The sequence below is a fragment of the Chrysemys picta genome, chromosome 20, assembly GCF_011386835.1.
Source record: "Chrysemys picta bellii isolate R12L10 chromosome 20, ASM1138683v2, whole genome shotgun sequence".
Classification (NCBI taxonomy): Eukaryota; Metazoa; Chordata; order Testudines; family Emydidae; genus Chrysemys; species Chrysemys picta.
The window spans coordinates 10,719,845-10,740,978 of NC_088810.1; the positions used below are offsets into that span (position 1 = coordinate 10,719,845).

At 46.5% G+C, this 21,134-nt stretch overlaps 1 protein-coding gene across 1 annotated transcript in view; it reads left to right on the forward strand.

Moving 5' to 3' along the window:
- LOC101944632 (guanylate-binding protein 1-like) overlaps positions 1 to 21,134 on the forward strand; it is a 163,315-nt gene that overhangs the window by 128,499 nt on the left and 13,682 nt on the right. The window contains exon 9 of the mRNA XM_065574580.1: positions 11,261 to 11,363. Coding sequence (XP_065430652.1) covers positions 11,261 to 11,363 — 103 coding nt within the window. The remainder of the gene's footprint in view (positions 1 to 11,260; positions 11,364 to 21,134) is intronic.

Here is a 21,134-nt window from a genome sequence, read left to right on the forward strand (position 1 = left end):
AGGTTTTTTATGCAGGATGGGCTGTTGTATAGGGAACCACCTAGGGGAAAGAAGCATTCCCAAGCAGCAGCTCGCAAACAGCTTGTGGTACCTGAGAGTTACCGCAATGATTTGTTGAAGTTGGCTCATGATAGTCCCTTTGCAGGTCATCTGGGTATAGGCAAAACGTGTGACAGGCTAGAGCAGAATTTCTACTGGCCTCACCTTTCGGGGTCAGTGAGAGATTACTGCAGGAGCTGTGAGCTGTGCCAGAAGCGTAAGAGGTTAAGGGGGCCTAGCAAGGTGCCCCTCCAGCCTCTGCCCATTATTGGGGAGGCTTTTGCCAGAGTAGCTGTGGATATTGTGGGGCCACTCCCAAAACCTTCCAGAAATGGGAAGAAATACATCCTGGTGTTGGTAGATTTTGCTACCAGATATCCGGAGGCTGTAGCCTTGGCTAATATCGAGGCAGAGACAGTGGCAGTGGCCTTGTTCTCTATTTTTAGCAGAGTGGGTTTTCCCAAGGAAATATTGTCGGACCGTGGGTCTAACTTTATGTCTGTGGTTTTCAAACAGTTGTGGGAGTTATGTGGGGTGAAGCACCTGAAAGCTGCTCCCTACCACCCCCAGACTAATGGTCTAGTGGAGAGGTTCAATGGAACCCTGAAGTCTATGTTGAAAATGTACGTGGATAGACGCCAGAATGACTGGGATGTTATGCTGCCGTATCTATTGTATGCATACAGGAGTGTGCCCCAAGAGTCTACAGGGTTTGCTCCATTTGAACTGCTCTATGGGAGGCAGGTCCGGGGGCCCCTAGATTTGGTTCGTGACTCGTGGGAAGGTAATGTGGAGGAGGCAGAGCAGCCGGTGGCCGAGAATGTGGCTCAATTCAAGGAGAGTTTGCAGGAGATGATGAAGTTGGTTGAGCAGAATCTGAAAGAGAGCCAGGATACTCAGAAAGCCTGGTATGACAGAGATGCTAAAGAGAGAGCGTTTGAAATAGGGGACATGGTGTTGGTGCTAGATCCTGTCCGGAAGAACAAAATGAAAGATGTTTGGTCTGGACCCATGGAGGTAGTGGAAAGGATTAATGAGGTTACCTATGATGTGAGGAAGCCCCAGGTCCAGGGAAGTGTGCAGACAGTACATGTGAACAGAATGAAGGCCTACCATGCAAGGGAGGTAAATGTGAACACAATCTGTTATGCTGAGGAAGAGGCAGGGTCCGCCCCTTTAATTGACATGGTTGCTGAAAGCCAGGAGGAGACGCCTCTCGAGAGCATTGAGATGGGGGAGGATTTAACCCCCCCTCAAAGAAAGGAATTGCTGATGCTGTTAAAACACCATAAGCGAACTTTCTCCAATAGGCCAGGGCTCACAGATAGGATGACACACTCCATTCAGACGGTGGGTCCCCGCCCAGCCCCTAGCAGAGCTTACAGGGCCAAGGGAGAGATGCAAAGACAGATCCAGGAAGAGGTGGAGAGCATGTTGACAATGGGAATAATCACCAGATCCCAGAGCCCCTGGGCCTCTCTCATTGTGATGGTGCCAAAAAAGGATAAGACCATGAGGTTTTGTGTGGATTACAGGAAGCTAAATGCTATCACCCAGCCTGACCCTTACCCCACACCCAGAATAGAGGATCTATTGGATACACTGGGAGGGGCAAGGTTTATAAGCACCCTGGACCTGACTAAGGGGTACTGGCAAATACCCCTAGATGCCGAGGCACAAGGAAAATCCGCTTTCATAGTGGAATCGGGCTTATATGAGTTCAAAGTGCTGCCCTTTGGGATGCGAAATGCAGGGGCTACGTTCATGAGACTTATAAATGAGGTCCTACGGGGGTTAGAATCTTTTGCGAGGGCCTATATAGATGACCTGGCCGTATTCAGCAGTTCGTGGCAAGATCACCTGAACCACATAGGGATTGTGCTGCACCGGCTCAGGGAGGCCAATCTAACGGTTAAGGTTTCTAAATGCAGAATGGGAGCTGCTGAGGTGACCTACCTGGGGCACAGGGTGGGCAATGGGCAACTGCGCCCAGAGCCTGTAAAGGTAGAGGCCATTAAAAACTGGCCAACCCCTAGAACTAAAAAGCAGGTCCAATCCTTCATTGGTCTGGCCAACTATTACAGGAGATTTGTGCAGGGATTCAGCGACATTGTTGCTCCCATCACAGACCTGACGAAAAAGGAAAAACCAGACCGGGTGCTGTGGACGGAGGCCTGTGAGCAGGGTTTTCAAAGCATAAAGAGCGCTTTGGCCAAAGAGCCTGTTTTGGCCAGCCCAGATTTTGAAAAGCCTTTTTTACTATGTACAGACGCTTCCAATATTGGGCTGGGGGCAGTGCTGATGCAAGAGGGGGAAGGAGGGAAGAGACATCCCGTGGCATATCTAAGTAAGAAATTGTCCCTCACTGAGCAAAATTACGCTACCATTGAAAAGGAATGTTATGCCATTGTCTGGGCTGTCAAGCAACTTAAGCCCTATTTGTACAATAAAAAATTCACTGTGTTGAGTGATCATGCCCCTCTGGTCTGGCTGCACAGGGCCAAGGGCAACAACTCCAGATTGCTGCGTTGGAGTTTAGCCCTTCAGGAGTATGAAATGGATATAGTCCACATAAGGGGAAAGGAAAATATTGTAGCTGATGCATTGTCCAGAGTGGAGAGCTCTTAGGATGCAGTCAGTGATGTTTGTGACATCCCTTCCTGCATCAATTTTGCGTTGGGGGTGTGACGTTATTGATATAATCTGGGACCATATAGATCATTGTTGCAACCAAGGTCCTGTAGTGGCACCCAAATCTTGTATAAAGGGGGTCAAATGGGGTGTCTAGGACAAGGTTATGGTTTACTGGTTATGATTATGCTGTCTATATGTGGGTATCACTTTTGTAGTCGAAGTTATGAATATTGGCTCTGTACTGTCTGTATGGCAAATTTATGCTATGCTTCTGGGTGACATCCCAGACAAGCTGAGATTAGCTCTGCCTAGCCTGCTTGATGGCCCATTAAGGACCATCAGCTATACAATGGACACATTGAGAAAAGGCAGATACGCCTTGTAACTCAGCAAAGTATGCAGGGACTGGCCCATGGACTCCAGACTCCATGTTGCTGTAATTTTCCACAGTAAGAACAAAGGTGTTCTTACACCTGGAAAAGACTATATAAGGCTGATGCCTCATCTCCATCTTGTCTTCAATCCTGCTTCACACCTCTGGAGGAACTTTGCTACAAGCTGAAGCTTTGAACAAAGGACTGAGGACCCATCCCAGCGGGGGATGTATTCCAGAGACTTGATTTGAACCTGCAGTTTATTCCATCGCTGCTGCAAGCCTGAACCAAGAACTTTGCCATTACTGTATGTAATTGATTCCATTTAACCAATTCTAACTCTCATCTCTATCTTTTTCCTTTTATGAATAAACCTTTAGATTTAGATTCTAAAGGATTGGCAACAGCGTGATTTGTGGGTAAGATCTGATTTGTATATTGACCTGGGTCTGGGGCTTGATCCTTTGGGATCAGGAGAACCTTTTTCTTTTACTGGGGTATTGGTTTTCATAACCATTTGTCCCCATAACGAGTGGTACTGGTGGTAATACTGGGAAACTGGAGTGTCTAAGGAGATTGCTTGTGAGACTTGCAGTTAGCCAGTGGGGTGAGACTGAAGTCCTCTTAGTCTGGCTGGTTTGGTTTGCCTTAGAGGTGGAAAAAACCCCAGCCTTGGGCTGTAACTGCCCTATTTGAGCAATTTGTCCTGAGTTGGCACTCTCAGTTGGGTTCCACCAGAACCGCATTGTCACACAAGCACTGGAGGGGAACCTCAGTCCTATCAATTCACAGGAGTATGTCTCCTTTCCTTAAGACCTTAGGATGGAATATCAAAGTCATCCTGTTCAGAAGGCAAAATTCTACTTTTAATTATGGGCTGTAATATCACTTTAGGGCTACATAGTCCCCTCAATAGACAGCAAATCCCCAAGTAAGATCAATGGAATCCCATCCTCATCAGATACATTTTCGGGGGAGGGATAGTTCAGTGGTTTGAGCATTGGCCTGCTTAACCTAGGGTTCTGAGTTCAATTCTTAAGAAGGTTACTTAGGGATCTGGGGCAAAAATCTGCCTGGGGATTGGTCCTCCTCTGAGCAGGGGGTTGAACTAGATGACCTCCTGAGGTCCCTTCTAACCCTGATATTCTATCATGATATGATTCTATGAAGATCTTTGCACAGACCAAGGGTAGACTGTGACTTTTAATCTATGGAAGAATGAAAATGAATATTGTACCAAGGATTGCATTGCAGTTTCTGTTAAAACCCAGCTTTTCAAAATGCCCTAAAATGCCCATGGATAAGTAAGTAGCCTTGAAAATTGTTGTGACATATCAGAGGCAGGAGTAGAGTTAGTGGTGCAAATTTGGGGTTATTTTGTCAAGGGATTCCCAAGATACTGGCTCCTCCACCACAAATGTCCTAATTTTAAACTGCTTGTTCTTATAATGATTTTTAGCCCACAATGAGGAAAGAAACCTAAGGGCAGTTTCCACATGAAATGTATACCTCATATATCACTGGACTGCCATGAGCTTATCCACCATCCAGTACACAGCTCCAATGTCAAATCCAAATAATTCAAACGTTATTAGCCTTTCTGTCAGGTTCTGAGTTCTACTCATGGCTGATGCAAGCTACAAACTAGCTCACATACCAGCGCTCTGGTAATAGGGTTCCCCACCACCATTAGTGCACCTCCCTGTGTCTAAGTCTGGGAAAGTAGCTCTCACTGCATCAGGTACCTCCTTCTGCCTTTGTTCACTCTGCCGTCTCTCTTCTCTTAACTTGGCCCTCTGGCCAACTCACTATTTAGTCCACTCCTCCCAGGGTTACTCAGTCCAATAGGACCACTGTCCAGATGCCTTCTCTGGATGTCATTCAGCCCCAGTGGCTGGCAGGGGAACCCGGCCTTGCCCACTACACCAGGTTCCAGCCCAAGAACCCTATAACCAGCAACTTAGGCCTTCAGACCCCTCCCTGTCTCCCTGGGCTTCTTGCTTCCCAGCCTCTCTATCTTGCCTGGGGCTGGGTTTACCATTGGAACTTACTGTACTCTCCATGGCTACTTCACCCCCTCCTAGCCTCTTGCTGAACTCCTAGCTCCAGGGCAGAATCTCAGGGCTTACTTCCCCCTGGACTCCCTCCTTGTCCCTGCACCTTCCCTCATCCCAGGGAGTGACTGAAACCTTCTTCCCCTGCAGCCCCCTTCTGCTTTCAGCCTCCTGGCTTTGTAGCACTGTCCTTCCCAGCCCTTCTCCATCTGGGCTTCACTCTTCATTAACCTGCCCCGCCCTCTTGTAGGCCCTCATTAACCCTATCAGGGCTGGTGTGGGATGCTCTCCTTTAAAGGCAGGGGGAGGCTGATGCAAAATTTCCATGTGAAGACAAAATTTCAAAGTTTTCTAAAAATCACAGAAAGCATGAGGTTGACTTGAAAAAGGCTATGCTGCGTTAGGACTGGGGTAGAATTTATAGTACAATTTTGGTATCATTGGTTAAGGGATTTCTGAGGTACATTCCACCAAACTGAGCTGCATTTAATTTTTTCAGACTTTTATAACTATTTTTACACACAAAGATATGAAAACACTTGGGTACTCCTAATAAAACATATCTGGACCCCTGCAATCAGCTAGTCTATGGAACCAAGACCTAGTTTCGATCTCTAATATTCCAAAAATTATTGGATTTTCATTCTGGTTCTACAGCATGATGTGCCTGGCTCTGGTTTGCAGCATTTGTTACTACACCAGCTGCCTTAGAGAGAAACAAAGGCTTCAGTGCCATGGCTTACAGAGTTCACACCTCTGTGAGGTATTGTTTCCTCAGGAGACACACGCTGAGAACTGGGCTGTGCCTCTGATCCAGACATAAAATCCCCTCATTTATGTTTTGCTCCAGTAACTGAAGCAACTGCCATGGTTGGCTGGGCAGACCTGGAGTTTGCTTGCCTCAGCTGTTGCTCATAGGAGGTTTCTCCAGTGTGCACTTAGGTTAGAACTGAAATGCAGCAATTTATGGCCACTAGTCCTCCAGTGTCTTGCCAGAATGTCCCAGCACCTTCTTCCTCGTGGACTATCTTGCCATCTCTGCTACTTTCTGTCATCTGGCCAGAAGTCACCTACCACAGCATTTCAGACCACACCAGCCTTGCCAGGCCCAAAAGCTGAAAAATCATGAGCCAGACCCCAAAGAATCAAGAAATTGGCCCAAAATCATGAGATTTTTTTTAAGGCTCAGAGCTGGGGTCTCAACCCCCACCCCACCCGCATCCCCTGCCACACCAACCCTGGGCTCTCCCCCACACCCGCACTCCCTGCTGCTCCAGCACTGGGCTTCCCCCCACCAGTGCTGACTCCGCCCACTCCCCCCTCACCTCCAGCCGGTCCGGGGCTGGCAGGGTTGGGGTAAGCAGCTGGGCTCCCGGGCCGCGCCTCAGCTCAGGGTCCCTCCAGCCGGGGCTCTCGTCTCCAGGACTGGCCGGGCAGGGCAGCCCCAGTGGGAGTGGAGCCCCGGAGAGCGGGACGCAGGCCATGCACAGCAGCGCCCCGGACACTGGTCCCCACTATGGCTCTGCTGCTGCTGCTGCTTCTGGCTGCCCTGCCTCGGTCCCTGCGTGACTAGGGAGGGAGGCCGCCCTGCAGGCGGCTCCGTGCGCCCCGTGGGGCAGCCCCCAGCCCGAGTGTTCCCCGCTCAGAGCCTGCCTGGCCATAAGGTGCGGGTGCTGCTCCCCAACGTGAACTGCAGTGGCCCTCGGGTGCCCCTCATGGAGGATGCGCTGCTGCTGCCAGGGCCAGCTCTAGGCTTTTGCGGTCCCAAGCACGCACATACACACAAAAAAAGGCTGGCTGGAATGCCGCCCCTGAATATGTGCCGCCCCAAGCACGTGCTTGGTTTGCTGGTGCCTGGAGCCCAGGACCAGCTCCAGGCACCAGCTTGCCAAGCAGGTACTTGGGGCGGCCACTCCGGAGAGGGGCGGCACGTCCAGCTATTCGGCGGCAATTCGGCAGACGGTCCCTCACTCCCGCTTGGAGCGAAGGACCTCCTGCCGAATTGCCACTGCAGATCACGATCACGGCTTTTTTTTTTTTTTTTTTTGCGCTGCTTGGGGCGGCAAAAACCCTGGAGCCGGCCCTGCTGGAGCCGGCCCTGGAGGAACATCCCTGGTCTGTTGTGATGCTGCTTGTATGATGCTTGAGCCCAGGCACCTCTTTCATTACAAATGAGGCATTGGCTACAGATGGGTGGAGCTTCCAGCTTCTCCCACCCCCACATTCCCATAGATTAGTGCTGTGCCCTCCAGCCCCACCTCTGCCTGGTCACAGCACAGCAACATATAGGACAGGGCGGGGGGAGCAGGAGCACAGACTGACCCATTGCTCAGAGGAATGGCAGGGAGGATGTGGGGTAATTTGAAGAACTAGCTAATGACACAAAAACTAAGATATTTTTTAAGTAGACCAGACACTGGAAGCCTTCCAAGCAGTCAGTGGTTCCACTGGATGATTGAGCTGCTAAAGGGACACTCCAGGAAGACACGGCCATTGAAGAAAAGCTGAATGAATGTTTTGCATTAATCTTTACTGCAGAGGATGTGAGGGAGTTTTGCACACCTGAGCCATTCTTTTTAGATGACAAATCTGGGGAACTGTCCCAGGTTGAGGTGTCAAGAGTGGAGGTTTTGGAACAAGATGATAAATTAAACGGTAATAACTCACCAAGACCAGATGGTATCACCCAAGAGTTCTGAAGGAACTCAACTATGAAACTCTAGAACTACTAACAGTGGTATGTAACCTATCACTTAAATTAGCCTCTGTACCAGATGACTGGAGGATAGCTAAGTAAGGGGGTTATGATAGAGGTCTATCAATTGTGAATGATGTGGAGAAAGTGAATAAGGAAGTGTTATTTCCCCTTCACATAGCACCAGAACCACAGTTCACCCAATGAAATTAATAGGCAGCAGGTTTAAATCAAACATAAGGCAGTATTTCTTCACACAACACACAGTCAACCTATGGAACTTCTTCTCAGGGGATGTTTTGAAGCCCAAAAGTAGGGACTTCAACAGCAGAGTCAAGGGAAGGGGTAGGGACGGTTCTGTGGCCTGCAGCATGCAGGGGGTCAGACCAGATGATCATAATGGTCCCTTCTGACCTTAAAGTCTATGAGTCTATGAGTCTAAAAGTATAACTGGGTTCAAAAAAGATTTAGATGAGTTCCTGGAGCATAAGTCCATCAATGGCTATTAAACATAGAATCATAGAGTCATAGAATATCTGAGTTGGAAGGGACCTCAAAGCAGGACCAACACCAACTAAACCATCCCAGCCAGGGCTTTGTCAAGCTGGGCCTTAAAAACCTCCAAGGAAGGAGATTCCACCACCTCCCTAGGCAACCTATTCCAGTGCTTCACCACCCTCCTAGTGAAAAAGTTTTTCCTAATATCCAACCTAACCCCCCGCCACTGCAACTTGAGACCATTACTCCTTGTTTTGTCATCAGGTACCACTGAGAACAGTCTAGATCCATCCTCTTTGGAACCCCCTTTCAGGTAGTTGAAAGCAGCTATCAAATCCCCTCTCATTCTTCTCTTCTGCTGACTAAACAATCCCAGTTCCCTCAGCCACTCCTCATAAGTCATGTGCTCCAGTCCCCTAATCATTTTTTTTGCCCTCCGCTGGACTCTTTCCAATTTTTCCACATCCTTCTTGTAGTGTGGGGCCCAAAACTGGACACAGTACTCCAGGTGAGGCCTCACCAGTGTCTAGTAGAGGGGAACAATCATGTCCCTCGATCTGCTGGCAATGCCCCTACTTATACAGCCCAAAATACCGTTAGCCTTCTTGGCAACAAGGGCACACTGTTGACTCATATCCAGCTTCTCGTCCACTGTAACCCCTAGGTCCTTTTCTGTAGAACTGCTTCCTAGCCATTCGGTCCCTAGTCTGTAACAGTGAATGGGATTCTTCCGTCCTAAGTGCAGGACTCTGCACTTGCCCTCGTTGAACCTCATCAAGTTTCTTTTGGCCCAATCCTTTAATTTGTCTAGGTCCCTCTGTATCCTATCCCTACCCTCCAGCGTATCTACCACTCCTCCCACTTTGGTGTCATCTGCAAACTTGCAGAGAGTGCAGTCCACCCCATCCTCCAGATCATTAATGAAGATATTGAACAAAACCGGCCCCAGGACCGACCCTTGGGGCACTCCGCTTGAAACAAGCTGCCAATTAGACATGGAGCCGTTGATCAATACCCGTTGAGTCCGACGATCTAGCCAGCTTTCTATCCACCATATAGTCCATTTATCCAGCCCATACTTCTTTAACTTGCTGGCAAGAATACTCTGGGAGATGGTATCAAAAGCTTTGCTAAAGTCAAGGAATAACACATCCACTGCTTTACCCTCATCTACAGAGCCAGTTATCTCCTCATAGAAGGCAATTAGGTTAGTCAGGCATGACTAGCCCTTGGTGAATCCATGCTGACTGTTCCTGATCACTTTCCTCTCCTCTAAGTGCTTCAGAATTGATTCCTTGAGGACCTGATCCATGATTTTTCCAGGGACTGAGATGAGGCTGATTGGCCTGTAGTTCCCCGGATCCTCCTTCTTCCCTTTTTAAAAGATGGGCACTACATTAGCCTTTTTCCAGTTATCCGGGACCTCCCCCGATCGCCACGAGTTTTCAAAGATAATGGCCAATGGCTCTGCAATCATATCCACCAACTCCTTTAGCACCCTCGGATGCAGCGCATCTGGCCCCATGGACTTGTGCTCATTCAGTTTTTCTAAATAGTCCCGAACCACTTCTTTCTCCACAGAGGGCTGGTCACCTTCTCCCCATACTGTTGTGCCCAGTGCAGTAGTCTGGGAGCTGACCTTTTTTGTGAAGACAGAGGCAAAAAAATAATTGAGTACATTAGCTTTTTCCACATCCTCTGTCACTAGGTTGCCTCCCTGATTCAGTAAGGGGCCCACACTTTCCTTGACTTTCTTCTTGCTGCTGACATACCTGTAGAAACCCTTCTTGTTACTCTTAACATCTCTTGCTAGCTGCAACTGCAAGTGTGATTTGGCCTTCCTGATTGCACTCCTGCATGCCTGAGCAGTATCTTTATACTCCTCCCTGCTCATTTGTCCAATCTTCCACTTCCTGTAAGCTTCTTTTTTGCATTTAAGATCAGCAAGGATTTCACTGTTAAGCCAAGCTGGTCGCCTGCCATATTTACTATTCTTTCTACACATCGGGATGGTTTGTTCCTGCAACCTCAATAAGGATTCTTTAAAATACAGCCAGCTCTCCTGGACTCCTTTCCCCCTCATGTTATTCTCCCAGGAGATCCTGCCCATCAGTTCCCTGGTGGTCATGGGTGAAACCCCATGCTTTGGGTGTCCCTAAGCCTCTGACTGCCAGATGCTGGGACTGAACAACAAGGGATGGATCACTCAATAATTGCTCTGTTCTATTCATTCCCTCTGAAGCACCTGGCATTGGCTACTGTCAGAAGACAGGATACTGAGCTAGATGGACCATTGGTCTCACCAGTATGGCTAGTCTTTTATTCTTATGAGGAGCCTGCAGCCCAGGCTGACCCATTGCTGACAGATATTTTGATGCAGACTGAACACCTAGCTCAAATACATGTACTGCAGAGAGAATCTGTCAAAGGTGCCCTATCTAAGGGCATTTCTACCATGGAGCTGGAGGTGTAATTTCCAGCTTGGGTAGATTTGTTCACACACTAGCTCACTCTAAAGTAGCATGCAAATAACTATTTGAGCTGGAAATTACACCTTCAGCTCCAGTATAGATGGGCCCTGAAAGCCAACAAGATCCAAGCCATACGAGCTAGGCCTTTGGAGATGCTGGCTGGTCTCAGGGAATGGCTTTGGGGTGGCTGGGTTGGTTGCTGGGGGTCAGAATAAATGACATTTTCAAGGGCCAATGGGAGTTTGAGCTGCCAGCTGGAACAATTGCAGGACAATGGATGTGCTTCCTGCTGTCCAGTCATCAACCTTCCTTTACAAATTACCATCTCCAGGTCATGTCTCAGGGGAAAGATTTGCTCTGATGCAGTTGCTGAATCCTTGTCAGTCAATTCTTCTCCTACTGGTTGCATTCCTCCCAGAGATTAGCATATTTTTGATGCCTCATGAGTAATTCAGCCCTGAGTGTTAAGAATCCTTTGTGGTCTCTTGTTCCCAGGCAGAGCAGGTACTGGAGCAGTTCATGGACAGTAAGAAGGCAGAAGCAGCCACCATTGTCACAGCTGACAAAATGCTGACAGATGTACAAAAGCGCCTGGCAGGTAAGTTTCTGTGAAAGGATTTTAAGCGGATTCCTTTCCGTATTTCAATAATTTCAAGAAAAAAACAAGTATTCAGATGATAGAGTTAAGGATGAGAATCCATGGCCACCCAGGGCTTCATAGCTGTCCCTAAGGTGAACACCATGACCACTTGGAACTCTCCCATTACAGGGTATGGGTTTGGGGAACTATGGGGTATTCTCAGTCACTCCTGCAGAAACTTCCACTTTTTATAAATTGTCACACTGTCTGTCTGGAGTGTCTCACCACTGTGAGTGCCAATCTCAGGTCAGACTGTCAGAAAACAGGGCAGAGACCCCACACTGCTGGTGTGTTCTAAAATTAGATTGCACCAAGCCAGTAACAAATGTGCACTCGTGGATCATATGTTTAAACTGAGGTAAACAAATGTTCCTCTGTTGAGGACAGACCTGTTTAATAACTTCTGCTTAGGCAGGGCTGTCTGGTTTTGAACATGTGCAAATAACATCATACAGGGGGAATTCATAACTTTACATATATTGTTGCTACCCCAATTTCCCCATGATATTATTGCCCAGTGATTTACTAGTTTTCAAATGATACCTCACAAGTTCTATTTTGTAAAAATTATTAAAATAGTGAGTAGGGTGTGAATACAGGGAAGCTTTTGGTCACAGCAGCAGAACTCTTAGGAGTTAGGAACTGTAATGCCTAAGTCCCCTTCGTGAATCTAGGCCTATGACACACAGCTGAATGGTTCTGATTCCATCCAATAAAGATCAGCAGATTGATCCCTTCACACTCATCCAACTGGGATGGGTCATTCAGACCCTTGTTCAGAGCTTCAGTTTGTAGCAAAGTCCCTCCAGAGGTAAGAAGCAGGATTGAAGACAAGATGGAGATGAGGCATCAGCCTTTTATATTCTTTTCCAGGTGTAAGAACACCTCTTTGTTCTTACTGTGGAAAATTACAGCAAAATGGAGTCTGGAGTCACATGGGCAAGTCCCTGCATACTTTGCTGAGTTACAAGGCATATCTGCCTTCTCTCAATGGGTCAGTTGTATAGCTGATGGTCCTTAATGGGCTATCAAGCAGGCTAGGCAGAGCTAACCCCAACTTGTCTGGAATGTCACCCAGAAGCATAGCATAAGTTTGAAATACAGACAGTACAGAGCCAATATTCATAACTTCAACTACAAAATTGATACACACATATAGACAGCATAATCATAACCAGCAAACCATAACCTTGTCTTAGACACCTCATTTGACCCCCTTTATACAAGATTTGGTGCCACTATAGGACCTTGGTTGCAACCATGTTCTATATGGTCCCAGTTCAAATCAATAACGTGACAAGGGGTCAGTGTATTTGTGTTCTCTTTGGGGAATGTGTTTGGTATCAAGGTGTTCTGGCACCATCTTTCTGGAATGTGTTCGCGTATATATTCTTGTGCCTAACACTCCTTAGGAATGTGTGTTTCTGCAATATCAACCCTGTTCTTGCCAGATTCTGTCTGCTTGCAAGCAGGCAGAACCTGACTTTGCTTCTTTGCTTTAGATCAGCAAAGCTTGCTCACTACTTTAGTTCAGGCCTCAGGCTTCACACCAGGCCTCTGTTACAAGGGCTTATGTTTCAGACCCTCTTCCTACTACACAGGTTAGACAAACACCTATCAGGGATTGTCTAGATAATACTTAATCCTGCCAGGAGTACAGGGGATTAGACTATATGACCTCTGAAGATTCCTTCCAGTCCTATGATAACGTGTCCCGTTCCGGTGTCCACACTTCAAAAGGGGTGTTGAAAAATTGGAAAGGTTTCAGTAAAGAGCTACAGGAATGATCTGAGGCCTGTAAAACCTGCCTGATAGTGAGACATAGGAAGCGCAATGTATTTAATTTTTCAAAGAGAAAGTTAAGAGATGACTTGAACAGAGTCTATAAGAACCTACATGGAGAGGAGATTTTGGATAGCAGGGAACTCTGTAAACTAGCTGGCAAAGGCAGAACTATATTCACTTTGTGGGAGCTGAAATGAGACAAATTCAGACCAGAAATAAAACACAGATGTTTAACAGTCAAGGTAATTAACCATTGAAATAGTTTACTCAGGGGTTTGGAGAGTCTCCATCACTTTAAGTCTTTAAATCAAGACTGGATAGCTACATAAGAACATAGGAAACAATCAAATCAGCCAAATAAGTTTCCCAAACACAAACGCTGGATTGAAGGTCACTCCTGCCTCGTTGCCATGGGGGCAGTTTGCCGCGCCCGTGGGCTGGCGATTCGGGAGCTATGCATTCCTACAATGACTCCCACACACTGGTTTTAGACAAAGCAAAAACAAGTTTATTAACTACAAAAGATAGATTTTAAGTGATTATAAGGGATAGCAAACAAATCAAACCAGATTACCTAGAAAATAAACAAAAAACGCAAACAAAACTCAATATACTACATAGAGCAGATATGAATAGCAGATTCTCACTCTAAGTGATGATGCAAGTAGGACACAGATTCCTAAGGAGCAAGCTGCACTTGCTTACAGCTTGGAATCCCCAGGTGTTCCATTCAAAGGCTAAACATCCCTTTAGCCTGGGTCCAGCACTTTCCCCCGTTCAGTCTTTTTTCCTCAGGGGTTTCCAGGAGTCTCTTTGGGTGGGGAGTCAGTGAAGAACCATGATGATGTCACGGGTCTGCCTTAAATTGCTTTTGCATATGATGATGTGCAGAAAGAATAGCAAATATGGCAGGCGATCAGCTTGGCTTAACAGAGAACTCTTTGGTGAGCATAAACACAAAAAGGAAGCTTATAAGAAGTGGAAATTTGGAGAGATGACTAGGGAGGAATATAAAAATATTGCTTCAGCATGCATGGGTGTAATCAGGAAGGCCAAAACACAATTGGAGTTGCAGGTAGCAAGGGATGTGAATAACAACAAGAAGGGTTTGTACAGGTATATTAGTAACAAGAGGAAGATCAGGGAAATTGTGGGACCCTTACTGAATGGGAAGAGATTGTCTAGGAAGGAGTACGGCAGAAAGGGATCTAGGGGTTATAGTGGACCACAAGCTAAATATGAGTCACCAGTGTGATGCTGTTGCAAAAAAAGCAAACGTGATTCTGGGATGCATTAACAGGTGTGATGTGAGCAAGACACGAGAAGTCATTCTTCCGCTCTACTCTGCGCTGGTTAGGCTTCAACTGGAGTATTGTGTCCAGTTCTGGGCACTGCATTTCAAGAAAGATGTGGAGAAATTGGAGAGGGTCCGGAGAAGAGCAACAAGAATGATTAAAGGTCTTGAGAACATGACCTATGAAGGAAGGCTGAAAGAATTGGGTTTATTTAGTTTGGAAAAGAGAAGACTGAGAAGGGGACATGATAGCAGTTTTCAGGTATCGAAAAGGGTGTCATAAGGAGGAGGGAGAAAACGTGTTCACCTTAGCCTCTAAGGATAGAACAAGAATTAATGGACTTAAACTGCAGCAAGGGAGGTTTAGGTTGGACATTAGGAAAAAGTTCCTAACTATCAGGGTGGTTAAACACTGGAATAAATTGCCTAGGGAGGTTGTGGAATCTCCATCTCTGGAGATATTTAAGAGTAGGTTAGATAAATGTCTATCAGGGATAGTCTAGACAGTATTTGGTCCTGCCATGAGGGCAGGGGACTGGACTCGATGATCTCTCGAGGTTCCTTCCAGTCCTAGAATCTATGAAACTATGAATCTAGTGACAGATGATGTGGAAAAAGCTAAACTACTCAATGCTTATTTTGCCTGGGTCTTCACAGACAAGGCCAGCTCCCAGACTGCTGCAATGGGCAGCACAGTATGGGGAGGAGGTGAGCAGCCCTCAGTAGTGAAAGAACAAGTTAGGAACTATTTAGAAAAGCTGGGCATGCACAAGTCGATGGGAATGGATGCAATGAATCCAAGGGGGCTGAGGGACTTGGCTGATGTGAGCCATTGGCCATTATCTCTGAAAACTGGTAACTATCGGGGAAGGTCCCAGATGATTGGAAAAAGGCAAATATAGTGCCAATCTTTAAAAAAGGGAGGAAGGAGAATCCGGGGAACTACAGACCAGTTAGCCTCATCTCAGTCCCTGGAAAAATCATGGAGCAGGTCCTCAAGGAATCCGTTTTGAAGCACTTGGAGGAGAGGAAGATGATCAGGAACAATCAACATGGATTCACCAAGGAAAGTCATGCCTGACTAGCCTTATTGCCTTCTATGATGAAATAACTGGCTCTGTGGATATGGCGAAAGCAGTGGACGTGATATATCTTGACTTTAGCAAAGCTTTAGATATGGTCTCCCAGAGTATTCTTGCCAGCAAGTTAAAGAAGTATGGATTGGATGAATGGACTATAAGGTGGATAGAAAGCTGGCTAGATCGTTGGGCTCAACGAGTAGTGATCAATAGCTCTATGTCTAGTTGACAGCCGGTATCAAGTGGAGTGCCTCCGGGGTTGGTCCTGGGGCCGGTTTTGTTGAACATCTTCATTAATGATCTGGATGATGGCATGGATTGCACCCTCAGCAAGTTCGCGGATGACACTAATCTGGGGGGGAGAAGTAGATACGCTGTAGGCTAGGGATAGGGTCCAGAGAGACCTAGACAAATTGGAGGATTGGGCCAAAAGAAGTTGACTGTTCTTTTCTAGATATTGATAGGCCTAAGGAAGTAACCCAGTTCTGCTCTCCAGCTGTTGCTGTTGGTGTTGGTGTCCTGTGCATATGGAATTATTTCTTCACAGAACTGCAGATGTACATAAGAACATAGAAACATAAGCACGGCCGTACTGGGTCAGACCAAAGGTCCATCTAGCCCAGTATCCTGTCTACTGACAGTGGCCAATGCCAGGTGCCCCAGAGGGAGTGAACCTAACAGACAATGATGAAGTGATCTCTCTCCTGCCATCCATCTCAACCCTCTGACAAACAGAGGCTAGGGGCACCATTCCTTACCCATCCTGGCTAATAGCCATTAATGGACTTAACCTCCATGAATTTATCTAGGTCTCTTTTAAATGCTGTTATAGTACTAGCCTTCACAACCTCCTCAGGCAAGGAGTTCCACAAGTTGACTGTGCACTGTATGAAGAAGAACTTCCTTTTATTTGTTTTAAACCTGCTGCCCATTAATTTCATTTCGTGAACCCTAGTTCTTGTATTATGGGAATAAGTAAATAACTTTTCCAAGTGGAAAAGTCCTAGCCTCTTTAATCTCTCCTCATATGGGACCCGTTCCAAACCCCTAATCATTTTAGTTGCCCTTCTCTGAACCTTTTCTAGTGCCAGTATAAAATTAAAAATTTTACAACTTAAAAATGTCTTACTGTTAGTTTTTGTGTCTTTAGCAAGTTGCTTCTCAAATTATCTCACGGCCTGCCTTATTGTCCTTTTACACTTAACCTGCCAGAGTTTGTGCTGCTTCCTATTATCCTCACTAAGATTTGATTTCCAAATTGTAAAAGATACCTTTTTGCCTCTAACAACCTCTGTTACTCTGCTGTTCAGCCATGCTGTCATTCGTTTGGTCCTCTTATTGTCTTTTCTGATGTGGGTATACATTTAATCAGAGCCACTATTATGGTATTTCTAAGGGTACATCTTCACTACCTGCCGTATCTGCGGGTAGCAATCGATTTATCCGGGATCGATATATCACGTCTCGTTAAGACACGATATATCGATCCCCGAATGCTCACCGTCGACTCTGGAACTCCACCAGAGTGAGTGGCGGTAGCGCAGTTGACGGGGGAGCCGCGGCCGTCAATCCCACGCCGTGTAGACCCCAGGTAATTCGATCTAGATACTTCGACTTCAGCTACGCTATTCATGTAGCTGAAGTTGCGTATCTTAGATCGATCCCCCCCACCCCAGTGTAGACCAGCCCTAAATAGTTCCCATGCTGCTTGCAGGCATTCAACCTTGTGACAGCTCCTTTTAATGTCCATCTAACAAGCATCCTCATTTTCTGTAGGTCCCCTTTTTAAAGTTAAATGTTACTCTGATTGATTTTGGGGGGTATTATCTCCCCCCCCCCCCCGAGGATGCTATATTTAATTACATTATAGTCAGTATTACCAACAGGTTCTGCTAGAGTTATCTCATAGACCAGATCCTGCATTCCTCTGAGAAGTAAATCAAGACTTGCCTCTGCCCCTGTGGGTTCCAGGGGTAGCTACTCCAAGAAGCAGTCATTTAGAGTGTCTGGAAATTTTATCTCTGCATCACACCCTGAGGTGACATGTACCCAGTCAGTATGGGGATAATTGAAATCCCCCATTATTATTGTGTTTTCTGCTTTTGTAGCCTTTCTAACCGCCTTTAGTGTTTCCTAATCACTGCCACTATCCTGCTATTGTATTTCTGTCCATACAGACTCTGTGGTAATTTGTTTCATTTAAGGTTTTTACCTTATTTGATTTGTTGCTTTCCTTTCCTACTACCCCACCAGCATGACCTACTCTGTCATTCCTGCAGATTTTATTCTCTGGTATTATCATGGTCCATTGACTATCCTCATTCTGCCACGTTTCTGTGATGCCAATTATATCAATATCTTCATTTAATGCTGGGCACTCTAATTCACCCATTGTAGTATTTAACCTTCTAGCATTTATATATATGAGCGTTTGTATGTTCTGTCAATATTCAGCATCTATTAGGACTCTATTGTTTTTGACTGTTCCTCACTAGCTCCTACCTGCAGTCAAAGGTTAATACAGCACAATACAGAATACGGAAAGAAAAACATACTTCACCAAACCCTCTGTAAGTGTTGTCAACTTGTCCACTTCCAACCTAACTCACCCAAACTTTTCCCTTTTATGGAGTGTGGGACAAAAAAATTCCTTCGTGAGGAAAAGAAACCACTTTCCCACAGTTGATCCCGCTATGTGTTCTATTTTCAATATCTCAGTTTATCTAAATACAGTACTTATAGAGCTTCTTTTATGGTTCCTCAGTTTACGTGATTGATAATCTGAAGAGGTTTCTAACCCAGTCACTATTACTAAGATCATCTGTGGAAACAAGCAATTCCTAATGAGTTAAAAACATTTTTTAAAGGGTCATGATTTCATAAATTCCAGAAAACATTTGCAATAACGAGTGTCCCTTATCAGTCACCAGTGATCCCTCTCTGGACATGTGAATACAATTGTCTTTGTGTCAACAGGGTCAGTATAAAAGATTATTTGCATTCCATTATTGATCACATACATTCCTTCATTTGGTTACCCACTGTGGTTTAACCTGAGTACAAAGAACTTTTCAGTTTGATAGATACAGAGCACTAGATTTGTAGATATAAAGCACTTTGGTTTAGACACAAAAATATGTTGGTTAACATATATACTTATAACATAATTGTAGGGGGTTTAACATTTACTAACACCAACTTTCCTGCACCCCTTAGCTCTGCCAGTTCCCCCAAGCCATGCACAAATCCTGCACACATCCACCAGTTCATTCAGGCTGCGAACTCTTCAGGGCAAGGACTGTCTCAGACTCTGGGCTTGGCTACACTCGGGACTTCACAGCGCTGGTGCAGCAGCGCTGTGAAGCGCGAGTGTAGTTGCGCCGCCAGCGCTGTATGTACTCCCCAGCGCTCTCGCAGCACTGTATGTACTCCACCTCTCCGAGGGGAGTAGCTTGCAGCGCTGCGAGCGAGTGTGCAGCGCTGCAGGCTTTGATTACACTCGCACTTTACAGCGCTGTACTCGCTGCGCGCAGGGGGGTGTTTTTTCACACCCCTGAGTGCAGCAAGTTGCAGTGCTGTACAGCGCCAGTGTAGCCAAAGCCTAAGTTTATTATAGTGGTGCAGCAGCACCAGTGTAGTTAAGGTTGCATCACAACTTCTGTTTAAAGGTTAAACTTTCTAAGTCTGCTAAAATCAACATGCTTACTTAAGTATCAGAGGGGTAGCCGTGTTAGTCTGAATCTGTAAAAAGCAACAGAGGGTCCTGTGGCACCTTTGAGACTAACAGAAGTACTGGGAGCATAAGAAGACTTGCATCTGAAGAAGTGAGGTTCTTACCCACGAAAGTTTATGCTCCCAGTACTTCTGTTAGTCTCAAAGGTGCCACAGGACCCTCTGTTGCTTTTTACGTGCTTACTTAGAATCCTTTGAAATTTGGGGTGCCTTGGGAGGGAGCAGGGTAGATTTACAGACCCAAATTTGGGGTCATTTTAGCTTCAGGTTGTGAAGATATAAGCCCGCCCATTACCATTTTCCAAAAATTTCTAGGTTTTTTGGTTTTATTTGTTCTCCGCAGAGCTAGAGGTCAAACTAGCGATGTGATGCAGGTAAAAATGGCCTCATTCTATAGAGTTTTACCCAGTGCTTAATTTGTGCAAGGGTTTTTCAGGGCTGAGCACCGGCGTCTCTGGACTTTGAAGTTCATAGCCCTCGGCTTCCTGCATCAGTTATGAATTAAAAAATTGCTTCAGTCCCGGCACCTCTTTCATTACAAATTAAGCACTGGTTTTACCCAACACAGTGTATGGCACCCACTAACTATTTGGCAGACTGTGAGCAGGGTGAGTCTCCCTGCCTAGCAGTCGGGGTCCATGGGGGCAGCACTGCCTAGTAGTCAGAGACTGAGACTCCAGCACCACCTAGTAGTAAGAGTCTGTGGTTGCAGCCCCTACTGCTCTGGCCTCCCCTTGGGGTGCATCCTCGCCTGCAGCTGTCCCAGTTAATCTGTCCCACAAATCTCAGCAGGGTCGGGAGTCTCAGCTCCATGCAGCAGATCCCCCCGACAATGCCCTCCTGGCACAATCCCTCTTCAGCGAGTGCAGACCTGCCTCTCTCTGCCTGCCAACCTGCTGTGCTGGGGAAACTCTTTTTTGAGTCCCTCCTCCAACTGGAACATGCCCCATACATCTATCGGGGTGGGGCTTTCCAGGGCCAGAGTTGTTCCTGCACCCTTATCTCTCCAATGTGGGTTTATCCTCCCCATCTCAGGGGCCCAGACTGAGAACAGTAGTTAAGAAAATGTACATTTATTACACTGCCTGTGCACCAATACAGAAAAGCAACTAGGGGGTTCCATTCACACCATTTGATATGCTTCAGTGCTTGTTAGTGCTCTAAAATCTGAGTGGTTACTTGGCTTGCTTTGAAATTTGATGTGCCTCGTGAGGGTGTGAAGTAGAGTTAGTAATCCAAGTTTGGAGTTGTTTGACCGAGGGTTCCTGAGTTACAGGCTCCCCCAAAAAACTCTTTCTGCTGCCTTCTACTGTTAAATTGAGGGGTACTAATGACTGGATGAGTCACAGACCTCTTTGAGATTAATGGGTGTGTACCAAAGGCTGTGAACTCACCCTTCAATTAACATAACTAAGAATAAGTTAATCACAAGCCTTCCCTGAGACAAAAGGAGTTTTGGACGGAGTGGCTGGAAGTTGCTACAGTGTGAGTCATGGGTGGCAATTTTATTTTGGGGGAATGTAATCAAAGTATTTGGGGGAAAATTAGCTATGTGCATGCCCACTGGGAGGGGAGAGTATTGGGGACAGAGGAGTGGGGCAATGGGGGAGAGGAGTTTGGGGCTGCAGTGAGGGGAGGGGGCTTATGGGGAGGGTGATAAATGGGGACAGGTGGAAGGGAAGGGGATAGAGGTTGGGGGGCTCAGGTGAGGATTAGGGTGAGTTGAGGGTGGGACATTGGCAACAGGAACATGGAGGTGGGGGACAGGGTACTAAGGGAGAATCTGGATAGCAGTAGCGGTCAGCCCCACATTCTCCCCTCGTGTGTGTGTCCAGAGTT